General features: G+C 44.8%; 1 protein-coding gene across 1 annotated transcript in view; it reads left to right on the top strand.

Moving 5' to 3' along the window:
* Positions 1-14,883, top strand: part of B3GALT1 (beta-1,3-galactosyltransferase 1) — a 620,075-nt gene extending 605,192 nt beyond the window's left edge. Inside the window, exon 5 of the mRNA XM_075529500.1 lies at positions 9,662-14,883. Within this exon, the coding sequence (XP_075385615.1) occupies positions 9,893-10,873 (981 nt within the window). The 5' untranslated portion in view covers positions 9,662-9,892 and the 3' untranslated portion in view covers positions 10,874-14,883. The remainder of the gene's footprint in view (positions 1-9,661) is intronic.
* Positions 14,884-15,768: the final 885 nt, after the last annotated feature.

Genomic DNA, 15,768 nt, shown 5'->3' with positions numbered 1-15,768 from the left:
ATTCTGACTCAGCAACCTGTAGAACAGGATTGAACCAGCACTGTGAGCTTCCAAGTTCTTAACTCATTATGGGATGTAAAGCCTCATCTTTCTTCTGTAGAACTGCTGGTGGTTTCAAACTACTGACTCATAGCAACCCTATAGGACAGGGGAGAACCGTCCCTGTGGGTTTCCAAGAGTATAACTCTATGGGAGTAGAAAGCCTCATCTTTCTCCCGAACAAAGGCTAGTGGTTTTGAACTGCTGACCTTAAGGTTAGCAGACCATTAGGCGACCAGGGTCCCTCCTACTAGCAGAGGAGGTGAAGGTGAACACGTGGTTTGTTTGTGTATCTTACAAGTTCAAAGAACAGCGCCTGACACCTCGTAGGTGTTCAGTGCATACTTGTTAAGTCACTGAAATAGATTTGAAAATCAAAGTAAAATGAGAACCTGGAAAGAATTAGGTATTCCTTGAGAAGCCAGAAAGTGGAGGCAGGTCATGAGGTACGTTTCCCTGCTTCCCGGCCCCAGGAACGAAGGGAAGCTGGAGAAACTGCAGGCTACTTCAGTGTTAAGGGAAACGGAGGCATACGAAGTGAGTGTTGACTTGGACCTGCCTGACCCATGATGGAGATGAACATGACCCCCAAAACTATGAGCGGTTTGCCAGAGATGAGGCGCAGATGCTCCCAGCCCCTACCTCTGGCCACAAGCGAAAAGAACTTCACCAAGCTCTTGTTTCTAAATAAATTATTCAAAACAGCAGACATTCCACCGTGAGATTTCTAGGAGAAACATGTGCTTCTTAAATGGAAAATTCTGCCCCATTAACTTCCTGAAAGGTGAACGTGGGGAGTTACTGGAGAGTCCTGCGAAGGAGGTAATCTGTGATATGGGAAAGCCCCCGGGGAAAGAGCTCTCAAACGCTCTAGTGGAATGTTTCCGTTGGAGGGATTTTGTGTTTAATGGATGACAAGGTCACGTGTCATCAGCATCAGTGGTGGTGGCAGAGCTGCTAAGAGCAATGACAAATGATAGATGTGTAACTTTCTAGTTTACTGATACATTAACTCGTCTGTTAAACAGGATTTTAAAAAATCTTGTAAAACGGGGAGAACCCCCCCCCCAGAGGTTTCTGCTTTGCGACACTCGATTCCTTCCCCAGAACTTTTCAGCTGCCTTATTTTCCTTTTGTTTTGCTTCTTCAGTTAGGGTTTCCCAGAAAGGAGAGGAGAAAAATCTTCACCATGTGCCCACTAACCTTGAGGGAACACTCTTATAGCAATTGTTACTTATTTAGAAGAATAGATTGATAGATGTGTTCAGGAGCCAGCACTATGGATTGATGAACTGATGGAACACTTCCGCCCCCCTGAGATCCTGCTCCTTGTATCTTGATGCCATGTGCCCTGGACGAGGTGGATTAGCAAGGTGGCTGCAACCGTGGGCTCAAACTCAACAATTGTGATGCTGGCGCAGGACCGGGCAGTGTTTGGTTCTGTTGCACACAGCATCGCTTTGGGTTGGAAATGACTCACGGCGCCTAACAACAACAGTTAATACTTAAAATGAACTAATAGGGGCACAGCGATAGTTCGGTGGTTGGATCTTTGCCTTCCATGTAGGAATCCCGAGTTCAGTCCCAGCCTATGCACCTCATTCAGAGCACCATCCATCTGTAAGTGGAGGCTTGCGCCTTGTTGTGATGACGACCAGGTTTCAAAGCATCTCTTGGAACTAACATAACCTAGGGAGAAAAAAAAAGTCTAGCAATCTCCCTCTGAAAACCATCCAAGGAAAACTATGGGTCACAATGTTCTGATCGGCAGCCTATCAAGGAGGTGGTGCGGAACCAGGCAGCGCTTCATTTCATGGTGCAGGGAAGACACCGGAAAGCCACTAAGTAAGTTAGCATTACTACAGAGGAAAACCTGGATGCCCAACCTCGCCACCCAACAGGATATGAAATTGGCCTGTCATGCTTGATTACTTCCTGCTGTTGTTGCTAGGTGCCACTGACTCGGCTCTTACCCATAGCCACCCTGTGCACAACAGAGCAAAACACAGCACGGCCCTGTGCCATCCTCCCAGCTGTTCCCATGCCCGAGCCCATTGATGCTGCCACCGTGGCATTCCTTCTCCTTGGCGGCCTTCCTCTTTTTTACTGCCATTTCACTTTACCAAATATGATGTCCTTCTCCAGGGACTGGTCTCTCCTGAACATATTTCCCGCGTATGTCGGACTAAGTCTTGTCATCCTTGACTCTAAGGAGCACTCTGGCCTTGTTTCTTCCAGCAAAGATCAGTTTGTCCTTTCAGCAGTCCATGGTACTTTCGGTATTCTTCTCCAGCACCACACTTCAACGACTGATCTGTCTTCCTTATTCAGTGCCCTACTTCACATGCGTGTGATGCACTGGAGTATACCAGGGATTGGAACAGGTGCACCGTACATCTTATAGTAACAGCCCTGCCCCTCACAACTTGAAAGAGGTCTTGTGCAGATTTACCTAATGCAATACGTCTTTTGACCTCTTGATTGCGGCTTCCATGAGAATGGATTGTGGATCCAAAGATGAAAAAATCCTTGACAACTTCTACCTTTTCTCCATTTATCATAATCACCGATTGGCCCCGTTGTGAGGGTTTGGGTCTTCTTTACACTGAGGTGGGAACCTGAGGTGACCCTTCGTACTAAGGCTGCAGTCCTTGAACTTCGTCAGCAAGTTCTTCAAGTCTCTTCACTTTCAGCAAGCAAGGTTGTGTCACCTGCACGCCACAGGTTGTTGGTAAGCCTTCCTCCAATCCTGGTGCCACATGTAATTTTCTTCGTAGAATCCTGCTTCTCTGGCGACTTGCTCACCATACAGTTTGGCCAAGTATGGTGAGAGGATACAACCTTGGTGCACACCTTCTCTGATTTTAAACCGTGCAGTATTTCCTTGTCATGTTTGTGCAAGCTACCTCTTGACCCATGTACAAATTTTGCATGAGCACAATGAAATATTCTGGAATTCCCAGTCCTCTCAAGGTTACCCATACTTTGTTATGGTCCACACAGTCAAATACCTTTGCATTGCCAATGAAACACAAGTACACATCTTTTTGGTATTCTCTGCCTTGAGAGGGATCTGACAAGAGCAATGATAGCCCTTGTTCCCTGCTCTCTTCTGAATCCAGCCTGAACTTCTGGAAGTTCGCTGTCAATGTATTGCTCCAACTGTTGTTAAATAATCCTAAGTGAAAATTTGCTTGCATGTGGTATCAGTGCTATCATTCTATAGTTTGAGCATTCTGTTGGGGCACCCTCCTTTGGAACGGGCACAGATATAGATCTCTTACAGTCAGGTGGCCAAGCAGCTGCTTTCCAAATTCCTGGAATGAATGAGTGAGTGCTCCCAGTGCTTCTCCAGCTTACTGAAACATTTCCATAGATATTCTGTCAGCTTCTGGCTTGAGCCTTGTTTTTAGCTAATGCATTCGGTGCAGCTTGAACTTCTTCCTTCAGCTCCATCGGTTCTTGTTCACATGCTACCTCTTGAGCTGATGGAACGTCGACGTTTTCGTACAATGACTCGGTGTGCTCTTTTCATCTCCTCCTGCTACCTCCTACATCACTTAGTATTTTGTCCACAGAATCTTTTAAGATGGCAACTCGAGGCTTGAATTTAATTTTTTCTTGAGTCCTTTACATTTCAGAGAAGCTGAGAATGCTCTTCCCTTTTGGGTTTTCTAATTCTAAGTCCTTACACACTTCATTATAACATTTACCTTTGCCTTCTTGAGCTGCCCCTGGAATTTCTCTATTCGGAAGCTTGATTCAGCCTTGCTTCCGTTTACTTTAGCTGATCAAGTTTCAGTCTCTTCCGAAGTCCACTTTGGTCTTTTCTTTCTTTCCTGTTTTGATAAGAGACCTTTTGCTTTCTTCATGCGTAATGGTCTTGACGTCCTCCCACAGCTCATCAGCTTCTGTCACTAGTGTTGAGGCCATCAAATCTGTTCTTCAGATAGCCTCAAAACTCAGGTGGGAGAGACTCACAGTCATATTTTGCTTATTGTGGATTTATTTGAATTTTCTTCAGCTTGATCCAGAACTTAAATATGAGCAATACATGGCCTGTCCCACAGTTGGCTCCTGGTCTGGGTTTAGTTGCTAATATTGAGCTTCTCCGTCATGTGTTCACACAGACAGTCCATTTTATTTATGTGTATTACATCTGGGAAATCCATGTGGATAGTCACCTTTTGTGTAGTTGGAAAAAAGATACTTGGTATGAACATGAGTTTTGCAAAATTCTGCCATGTGATTTCCATCTTCATTTCTATCACCAAGTCCATATTTTCCAACTACTGTTCCTTCCTCTTTGTTTCCAATTTTTGCATTCCAATTACCAATAACTATCAATGCATCTTGATAGCATGCTTGATCAATATCCAACGGAAGTCTTTGGTCGATTTCTTCACCACTAGCTTTTGTGTTTGGAGCATACATTTGAATACTAGTTGTATTGATTGAATTTCCTTGAAGGTAGATAGAAACAATTCTGTCACGGACAGCATCATACTTCATGATGGGTTTAGCTAGATTCTTTCTGGCAATGAATGCCATGCCGTTCCTCCTGAATGTGTGATTGTCAGCCCAGTAAATCATGACTTTCTGATTCAAAATGGCCAATACCCATTCATTTGAGCTCACTAATCATTAGTATATTGATCTTCATGGGTTCCATTTCATTTTGGACTACTTCCAATTTTCCTAAATTTGTACATTGCACATTCCAAGTTCTAATCATTAGAGGATGTTTGCAGCTGTTACTCTACCTCAGTCATGTCCACCAGCCAATGATGGTTCTGAAGGCTCTGCTACCACAGGCTTGACCGGACTGACATCACTATGGTCAGACAAGTGGTGGACTTCCTGCTACTCTGTCTTCTCTTTGCTTGGTTATAGGACTCTTTCATGCCCAGAGGCATAATAACTTTGTAGCTATTGAACCACTTTAGAATCTAAGTTCTGTTGTAAACAAGACGGTCACCAAGGGGGGTGCTTTACAGCAGGCCTGCACTACCCTTGGCCACGCTTCATATTCTTTGCTACTTCCTTTTCTCATTGCAAAAATTTGAATTGGTGATCATTTTTATTTAATATCAACCAAAATGCTACACTGTGCCTCCATTCATTCTCATCCAACAGCACTGGTGATCCTCTCAGTCTGTGCAATTTCCTGGGAACCCCCACCCCCTGCCACGGAGGGGACCCTGACTCAGAGAGGAGCCCCTGGATCTGCCGCTCAGGGTTTCCACAGCTGAAAGTCTTCATTGGAACAGTCTCATCTTCCTCCCACACAATGGCTGGTGGATTTGAACTGCCGACCTTGAGGTTAGCAGCCCAGCACTTACCCCACGATACCACAGACCTCTATAATATGTCTCAGCTTTTCAGTAGTTGCAGCTCCCCACAGTATCTTCCAACTTTAATGTGTCCTTTGCAAATCATCAATGTTTAATGCTCAAGAATGCTATAGGATTCGTGTGGTAGAGTTTGTAGGGAACGCAAATGAACTAAAATTCCAAGCAGTGGATACACATCTGAGAAAAATTAATGTAATAAGCTCCAGACCACTGGGCACTTAGCAGTCTGTGACGCTCTCTGCAGCCTGGATGAATTCCCATCCACAGCTGTGCTTATTGTCCCAACGGGCCTACGGATGCACCAGGGGCCTGAAGGTTGGAATATTTACCTAGCCTCTCGGTAGCTGTCTGGCCTTAAACAAGCAATTTATTATCTATGAGTTTCCACTCGCTCATCTGTACAATGGAGGAAAGAATATCTCTCTTGAATTATCGTAGGAGTCATGTCATACAGTGGGCTAGTGGTTCAAACCCACCAGTCTCTCTGAAGGAGAAAGATGAGGCTGTCTGCCTCTATAAAGATTTACAGTCTCAAAGCCCTAAGGATCAGTACTACTAGGTCGTACAAGGTCACTGACTATGAATGAACTCCAGCGCAGTTGGTTGTAACCCTGTTAGAAATGAAGCTCCACGATACATGCCTGAGAACAGGGTACACAGACAGCACACTGTCTGGTGTCAAACACACGTTTTCAAATGAGAGCTGTAAGGGCCAGACGTTTGTGCTTCTTTGCTGTCCATAGAAGAATTCTCATTCATCAAAATCAGTTTCTAAATGGTTGCATAAACCCCATTTGTAAATAGCTTTACTTCATGTCTCCCCTATTTCTTTCCAGTTTCTTGCTCTTTGAGCTCGTCCTCAGCCTCCCAGGTGCCTCACTGAGGCAGTTCCTTTGTCCATGAAAAGCTCACAGAACGGTATCTGATCATGAGTTCTCATTTACCCTCCACGAAGGGAGAGGGAAGATCTTTAGCATGAAAAATGAATCACTCCCGGCATCCGTGGGTTAGATGTGAGGAAGGCACCCTCCTCCCTCACAACCTTTAGACTTCACAGAGAGGGGCACTCACCCCTACTGAACTCCAGGTGCTGTCAGAGCATCACTCCCATCTGACCCTGCCTCTCCTTCGCTCCACATCCTCATCCCCCTGTCTTCCTCCCTCACTCACCAGGGGCCAGTCCTGGTGCCTGTCCTACCCTCTCATGTTAGGACTTTGCATATGCTGTTCCCTCTGCCTAGAATTCTCATCCCTGATCTCGATTATTTATTCTAGCCATTCTCTAAGATTCAGCTTGGATTGCCTTTTCTAAAATTTCCATAGAGCCCTCCCCATGGATACTAAATCATTTTAATCTGGAATGGGATAGAGATTCAGAATTCACATCGCAGTCTGTGTGAACGGCACTCATAGGAGCTGTTCTGTGTACAACCTGCGCAACTGAACCCAGTCCTCCCATACTTTGTTCCCCACCCTGCTTCGCCTATTTCAATGTTTCCTTGACATCTGACCTCCTAGACACACACTCATTGATACAGGTGGAGGAGCTCTACTTCTTTGTTTCTTGGACCTGGCACATGCCAGCCATTCATTAAATGTTTGATCAATTGAATGATGAACAAGTGAACTAAGAAACTAATGAATACATTCCTGAGTTAAATGAAGGTGTGCCTGTGGAGGTGGAGGCTGGTAAAGGGTAAGCAACTCTAAAGACAATAAGAAAGAGAACAGAATGCAAGCAGAGAGATTGTTCATTCCCAACCTGAAACAGGGTTTTCCAGGAGAAAACACAGGGCAGGCATCCCTTTGGCTTTTCCTTGGAAGCCCCTGACATCCTGTTAATAGTAGCTCACTAATTTTCCTCTTGTTCTTAAATGCTTCCCCTACCCTACTATCATGATCCCAATTCTACCTTACAAATCTGGCTAGACCAGAGGATGTACACTGGTACAGACAGGAACTGGAAACACAGGGAATCCAGGACTGATGACTCTTTCAGGACCAGTGGTGAGAGTGGCGATGCCTGGAGAGTGGAGGGAATGTGGGGTGGAAAGGGGGAACCGATTACAAGAATCTACATATAGCCTCCTCCTTGGGGGATGGACAGCAGAGAAGAGAGCGGGGGGCGGGGGGATGTCGGACAGTGTAACATATGACAAAATAATAATAATTTATGAATTATGAAGGGCTCATGAGGGACAGGGAGGGGAAAGAGAGCAGAAAAATGAGCAGCTGATATTAAGGGCTCAAGTAGAAGGCAAATGTTTTTTAAATGATGATGGCAACAAATGTACATATGTACTTGACACAATGGATATATGTATGGATTGTGATAAGAGTTGTACCAGCCCCCAATAAAATGATTTTTTTAAAATAGTAGCTCACAATGTGCAAGAGGATAAAGGAAATGCGATGGTAAAAATCGGCTTATAAGAATCGGGGAATGAGCTCCAACAGTGAAGCACTTGACTACGAACCACAAGGTCCCTGGTTCAAATTCACCCTGAGGTGGCTTGAGAAAGACCTAGCAATTTGTTTCTGGCAGAGTCACCACCACAGAAAACCCGGTGGAATGCAGTTCTGCTCTGAAGCCCGTGGCGTCACCCTGAATGAGATTCAACTTGACTGTCACTGGCTTGGAGCTGTTTGCTTTCTAATGCCAACTTGGGCTTCACTAGCTTCCTTTAGGATTTGAGACAGAGTCAATACTGGTACATCTCAAATCTAGAACCACTTTTAGAAACGCTGCATAATGAATGCCTCTCCCTTCCTTTTGCTTATTGTCAAAAGTTCCAAAACTTTCTGTACTTCACATCCTCATTTTAATTAGCATCGGTGCACCGTTACAGCAGAAATCTCCTCCAGGAGGCCAAAGCGACGGAATTCTAGGTTTAGAAAATATTATGCCTATAGTCAAGACGTGGAAATCCATGCTAATAACCATCAAGTTAGGACTGAAACCACTGAGTGATTGCTGGCCTCATAAGGATCAGAGATTCACAGTCAGCTTTTGTCGTAGACAAGAGGATGTATACAGTCCCTGCTGTTGCCCATCGGGTCCTTTCATTGCAGTATGACTGTTGTGCTCCGAAGCCTGGTTTCAGTCTGTAATCCCAGTTAAGTTCTTCCAACACAGCCCAGACATTTAGGAGCAGCTTTCTTTGAAGCCTGCCTACTTGAAGTGGACATACATTATGCGCTATCTCTGTCTTCCAGGGCTACTCCACTCTATTCTAACGAGGTCGGAAGAGATGATTTTTTTATATGAACGGGCATTATATACTAGCCTTTTTCCCCAACTGGAATGATAAAAGCTGCCGTTCTAGAAAGGCTAAGGGCAAGTCTTAAAATGTGTAGAGACATTCGAGTGTTCTGTTGCATCCTCGGTGAATGTGTGCTCCCCTCCCCTCCCCTCCCCCCGCATCATCTTTCTTATATTCTTGCTATACTCAGAGGCAACTGCAGCTCAGTAAAGTATTGTAAAGGGGCCAGGTAATTTCATCAAGGGGTGAAGCGTGCAAAACAATGAAAACAATACAGACCTCCCGTTTAGGTGCGCTCCAGCATGCAGGCTGCCAGCTGTCAGCGAAGACGCTTGGGGGAGGGGATCTATACAGGAGGAGAGATATTCTCCATAGAGGCCTCGCAGGAAACTGAGAAGTAGAAACGTAGAGCTGTGAGAGCCCAAAGCAGGGGAGAGGGAGAAAAAGTTGAGTTACTTCTGAGTCGGAGCCACAAGGGACACGAGTCTTAGCTGAGCTTTCCCAGCCATGATTGACACATTTTCAAATACAGGGTAGAGCAGGCAAAGAGATGTTCCGAATTGATTTTCTCATCCGAGTCCAGCAAACAGAAACCCAGACCCGGGAAATGAGGGCCAAGGAGGAGGCCCTGTGTGAGGCTTCCCTGGTGGGCACGTTAACGTGTTCGACAGTGTGAAGTGAGAGGCTCTCCCTTTGTGAGGATGGCATTCTGTCCAACCGAGATATGTGAGTGTATTAGGCTCCTCATGTTGGCTTTACTTCCTATTAACCCAGAGTGGAGAGTCTGCATCTTTGTTCCTTTGGATGGGAAGAAACATAAACCGTGGCGGATGAGCAGAGAGGGAGATTGAGGTCGGTGTACCAGAAAGGCTACAGTGCTGAAGGAAGTAAATGAGACTCCTTTATTTCTAGCATCCCGGTCATTCTTCCCTTGTCGTTCTGTTTATTTTGAGAAGTGACAATGGCCCTGAAAAACTGTGCTTCTTTTTCTTCTTTTTTTTGCAGAGTTCAGAGGACGGTTTTCGAGGCTTGGGAGTAGAAGACCATAGATTGGATCCGAGGCTCCAGAGCATAGACTGAAAGGCCAGACTGCCACTAGGACCCATGAACAACCCCACCCGCACCCTTCTCCACCGGACTGTAAGCTCTCTTAGGAATATGCTGCCTTCACAAGAAACAAAGCCGGTGCCAGAAAGGCATACGATTCACTATCTGGAGTAGACGTGCTGCAAGACAATGGCTTCCAAGGTCTCCTGTTTGTATGTTTTGACAGTTGTGTGCTGGGCCAGCGCTCTTTGGTACTTGAGTGTCACTCGACCTACTTCGTCCTACACTGGTTCCAAGCCATTCAGCCACCTAACAGTTGCCCGAAAAAACTTCACCTTCGGCAACATAAGAACTCGACCCATAAACCCTCACTCATTTGAGTTTCTTATCAATGAGCCCAACAAATGCGAGAAAAGCATTCCTTTCCTGGTTATCCTCATCAGCACGACGCACAAGGAGTTCGATGCCCGCCAGGCAATCCGAGAGACGTGGGGAGATGAGAACAACTTTAAGGGGATCAAGATCGCCACACTCTTCCTCTTGGGCAAGAATGCAGATCCTGTGTTGAATCAGATGGTAGAGCAAGAGAGCCAAATCTTCCATGATATTATCGTGGAGGATTTTATTGACTCCTACCATAACCTTACCCTCAAAACATTAATGGGGATGAGATGGGTGGCCACTTTTTGTTCAAAAGCCAAGTACGTCATGAAAACAGACAGTGACATTTTTGTAAACATGGATAACCTTATTTATAAACTACTGAAGCCCACCACCAAACCAAGGAGAAGATATTTTACCGGCTACGTCATCAATGGAGGGCCGATCCGGGACGTCCGTAGCAAGTGGTACATGCCCAGGGATTTGTACCCCGACAGCAACTACCCACCGTTCTGTTCGGGGACCGGCTATATCTTTTCAGCGGATGTGGCCGAACTCGTTTACAAGACCTCCCTCCACACACGGCTGCTTCACCTGGAAGATGTGTACGTGGGGCTGTGTCTTCGCAAGTTGGGCATACATCCTTTCCAGAACAGTGGCTTCAATCACTGGAAGATGGCCTACAGCTTGTGCAGGTATCGCCGAGTTATTACTGTGCATCAGATCTCTCCGGAAGAAATGCACCGGATCTGGAATGACATGTCGAGCAAGAAACACCTTAGATGTTAGGATTTTTACCAATGTAAATACATTTCTTTTCTTTTTTAAGAATCGGGGCCTAAGATGTCGGTATTTTACAAGTATCACCGGAGGAAATGAACGAGAGAAGGGGTTTTGTAAAAAGTGCTTTTTCCCACTATTAGTACCTTTCTTTGATAACCAATTTGCAAATGCCAGGCTCTAGTCATAGAAACAGCACGAGTTATAAGGGCCAAGTCTTCTCAGGTCCCCACAGGATGACCATTTCTCTCATAAAGCAAGTTTCAAGCAACTCTTGGGATTTACATACTCATATGCTGAGCTTCTTCTTTTTTTTAAGTTGGATCTGAGAAACTGACACTTACAGTAGGGTCTTCGTATCATTTTTTGCAAGAAATTTTTAAAAGGAAGAAAGAAAGGATCCTTTTTAAATGTGAGAATGATACACTGTCAGGAAGATACCCTGGGTGTGATTGTTAATAGCGTGTGTTATTTTCACATTGCGTTTTTACTGGTAGAGCCATGTAATATGTGCAGTATCAGCACTTCCTCCAAGAAATAAACTTGGTATTGGTGGGAAGGCTGCAGGTAACTAGATGGAAATTTAAACTTGAGAATCAAATCCTCTTTATGTTTGGGAGACAGCTCTGCTTGCTCATCCAAGGGTTAAATGTGGTCAGCAGGTGGAATGTTTATAAAATGCTACTTAAGAAGGAAAGGAGAGTTTGAGGGGGGTTTTGTTTGGGGGTTTGGGGTTTTGTTGTTGTTTTGGGCCCTTTCAGAAAAACATCTCATGGCACCTCTACGGAGACTCTGCCAAATATAATCTCACCTGCTTCTCTCCACACAGCATCGATCATGGATTCTGGAACGTGCAGGTTCATGTCTCTGTGTGTAGAAAACAAGTGGATAGGAGGCCACAATACGAAGAGCTCATACTAAGAAAATAATGCAAAATTAGGTACGCCTTATAATTCACATGCGCTTACCAATAAGATTCCCCTCCTCCCATATATTTGCAAAGCAATAGAGAGAGTCATTAGCACTTTTATGGGAAGGCTTGGCCCTCTAGTTGATGGACATAAAACCCCTTGACATCTGAAACACCCACCTACCTTGAGCAGCAATGCTATTGTGAGGTGTTCTTGTCATACTGTGATTGAGGTTCACGGGAAAGAAGGTGGAGAATCTTGGGGTCAGGCCTTTATACTTATTGCTCCTGTGAGCAGGCACCCTAACGTTGCTGTGCTTCAATATGTTCGATCCCGAAATGGCTGTAAGCAGACAGGCAAACAAAACTCACCTATCTCTCAGGTGCTAGGGGAGCAAATAGGATTTGCTAAATATTGTGAGATTCTTAGTGTAAAAGGTGCTCCGTAATGCGATGTGCCATGCATTACGCTAAATGCTAAAGCGATTGCATAACAACAACGGGGGTTATCAGTGCACCGACTCCTCTCTTCTTTGACGTTTCACACTTCCAGCTGTAGTACAAGAGCTACAAGCCATTTCTCCCACTAACAGTGCTCGACGTACTTCCAGTCGTAACAAATGATGAGGTGCACGGTGAAAGCAACACTGTGCTTGACACAGTTAAGATATTGTGTCAACCGGGCCGGCCCATAATTATTCATGTTTTGGCAGTTATGTAATAATGGATTTGGCATTTAATTAATGATGAAATTTGGTAGTTATGTAATGATGTAATTTGACAGTGTGTAATGATGTAGTCATCCTCCATTTGTGATCTGATCTGATCTTCCACTTTCGAAAACGCCAGTTTTCACATAATGACCTGATCTTGGGCACCAAATCATGTTGATAAATGAGGAGTGGGTAGTAGCCTGACCATAATATAAAATCTACCCAAATAGTGATCAACTAGGATTCATCGATCAGTGGACTCGATCTTTTCAAAACATTGACTTCTCCTTGGATATAAATTAGGTATTGGGGGAAGCTTCCATGTCTAGGTCATTTTTTCTGATTTCAATGAGTAAGTTATTCATCCTTGGGGAGGAGCCTCTGACTGAGGGAATATTCTAGCAACTGAAACACTTGCTTTGCAAGATTCATATTACCAACCAGGTAGTGGAAGGCATTTGACTTGCATCTGCTCTGGGAACTGTCAGAAAAACGGGGCTAGTCTGCCTGTGTCCGAAGACGACACCTTCCACCAGTGCGTCAGCACCCACGCACCGCAGATCCATTTGTTTTCATTCAAAGAAGCCTCACCACTAAGAGAGAGTAGACCTTCATTTTTCAACCTGACCCCTAGACACTCACAGGAAAATTCACAGAAAATATGCAGACGAGGCCAAGGAAAGGAACTCGTGGGCTCACACTTGAAAACAACCCATCTCTCAATCCCAACCCAAAGAGCCCAATCATGAATAGAACCTTCCCTCTCTGAGTACATCTTTAGCTCAGGAATGGCAGGGCTGCTGATTTTGATCTAGCAGGTAACCGCAACACAAAGGGAGCCACCCGCCAGCCCCAACTGCCCTTGAGTTTTGATCATGGGAAAGCCCCATGACTTTGTATATGGTTTACCTGTCAGCCTTGTGGTAGTCAGGCCTCTCTTGCATATTGACTCTTGTCTTGCTTCTGCACCGTGCTCAGTCAGGCCACTTTAGTATCCAAGCATTGTACACCATATGTGTGCATCTGCGGATTGTTTTATATGTGCGTGCACGTTCACTTTGAACAGAGCCCTCATCTTAAACAGGCGCATACGTCTTACAGGACCGGTTCCTGACTTTCTAAAGACTGTAGTGCCCGTGTGACAAATATGTAAATATTCATCAGAGACCACATGTATATATTTTTAGACATTTGTTTTCCTTCTCCCCGGCTATATGTATAATGAGAAGCTGCTTGCTCTGTCTCATCTTCTTCTGCATGGAGTCTGGTGAAGCAAGGCCATTTGTCTGTGCTGTGTCTCAATAGCCGTAAGCATGTTTGCCTTTGGTTTCTCAATGTTCAAAGAGATGTGTAAGTCCAATGATCAAGAAATCACTCTAATTTTCTACTTTTGCTAACTTCATGGTACTTGTGTTTCAAGTACGTGGATGTAGCACTTCCACACCATGAACCACCATGGCAGACAGCCTTCTACCAGGAGCCTTCAGACACTGCTGCCAACAGCTCTCTGACAGCCGCCTCCTGTTTCGTTCATGGCGCACTGGGTAGCCATGGGCACCAATGACCAGTGTCTGCATTCTCAAAGTTTCTTTTTTCTAATTTATTTGATTTTAACAGCTATCTTCTGTGGCCTGATGTGTGCAGCTTCGTGTCTTCTTATAGTGAAGCCAACGCCAATTTCAACATATCGTGTCATATTTTTAAGTAACCTGAAGTTTCAGAAATGAAGAAAATAATTTTTGATTTGGATTAGACTCCGAAGAGCAAAATCCCTTCGTGTGATATGAAATGGGGGAAATAAACTCAGAGCAGCCAAGGAAGGAGGTTTCCAATCAAGTCTCTTCTTTCAAAAGACGGTGGAATATTTGCATAGAGTGTCTGGGATTCATTTTCTATCTTTCCTAATCCGTGGGTTTAATGGGGGAATTGATTACGTTATTTCTTCTGTAAAAGGTGAAGACAGTTTTTATAAGCAAAAGAGTAACTTGTGAATGAAAGACGTAATTGACTAGAAATGCTTGTTGATGATCATTGACATTTAGGTATACCCTTATATATGAATGACTGTATTTATGTATTTATTTGTCAAAACTGTACATACTGTTTCACCAAAAGTAATTGTCTGTACAAGTGCACTCTCAAGGTTTGTAGCACTCTTTAGGGTTTCATGGGTTGCCAAGGAAGCTGCTAACCAGAATACTATTTTTTGTATCAATGTCATAAAACCGAAAAATGACAAATAGATGCTGAGTGTGTCTTTACAGTTGTTTCTTCACCTTCCTCTTGAAATGTCAAGTGTTGATGGACAGCACGATGCTCATGTATAGGCCCATCTGTCATGAGGAAGACAATGGTACCTTAAAGCTGATTTTTTTAAACTATCGGGACAAATAAACAAAAGGCGAACATATTTCCCATTGTTTTGTGACTCTTTTCTAAGAATCTCGTGGCTAAGAAAGGAGCAATACAATGAACAGCTGCCCTGCTGTTTCTCATTCCCGTCTCACCTCCTCCATGGAGATAATAGTTCAGGCTACTCAGAACTGGGCAGCCAAAGCGCCAAACAGCGTAACCACCCATTTAGAGATGATTTGGCCTCGTGGACCATGGACTCCACCGAGATTTTGGAAATGCAGATGTCTTGCCTGCCCCCTGCAGCTTCAGGTGTTTTAACCTGGCCCCTGGGTTAAGTTCAAGGAGGACAGGCAGTGTTTATGGGTAGGCAGTGGCCTGCTGACTGCAAAGTTGGCGGTTCAAATCCACCAGCTACTGAATGGGAATAAGCTGAGGTTATCCACTCCCATAAAGATTCACAGCCTACCACACACTCTCTCAGGTTGCTGTGAATCTGAATGAGCTCGATGGACAATGAGACTAAGACAGCGTCTTACTTGAAAAGCTCGTCTGCAGCCATCTTCGGGTGGCGGAGGCATGTTTAACCTCATGGGGTTTGGCATCCGTCCGTGCACATGTGAACCGGGACCATTGTGACGCTGCCTTTGACTTAGCCCCTGACGTCTCTCAGGTGAGCTCAAATGCACGAATAAGCCATGAATCTATAAAATACAGGTTTGCATTCAACATGACTTTGTGAAAGGATCAACAGCAAGGGCAGGGCTCTAAAGGGACAGTCCCCAAACAGAGGCTTCAGGACCATCTGGGGCTTTACTGGCAATGCCCGTTCGGGAGGTGCAATCTACTGTTTGAAACGTTGTGCATCAGGGGAGGGCTTGCTGAGCAGAGCATCCATTTCACGTTCAACAATTCATACACTTTTCCCT

Source organism: Tenrec ecaudatus, chromosome 13, assembly GCF_050624435.1.
Source record: "Tenrec ecaudatus isolate mTenEca1 chromosome 13, mTenEca1.hap1, whole genome shotgun sequence".
Lineage (NCBI taxonomy): Eukaryota > Metazoa > Chordata > Mammalia > Afrosoricida > Tenrecidae > Tenrec > Tenrec ecaudatus.
The sequence above is the reverse complement of the archived record's forward strand: the minus strand, read 5'-3'. Positions and strand labels throughout refer to the sequence as shown.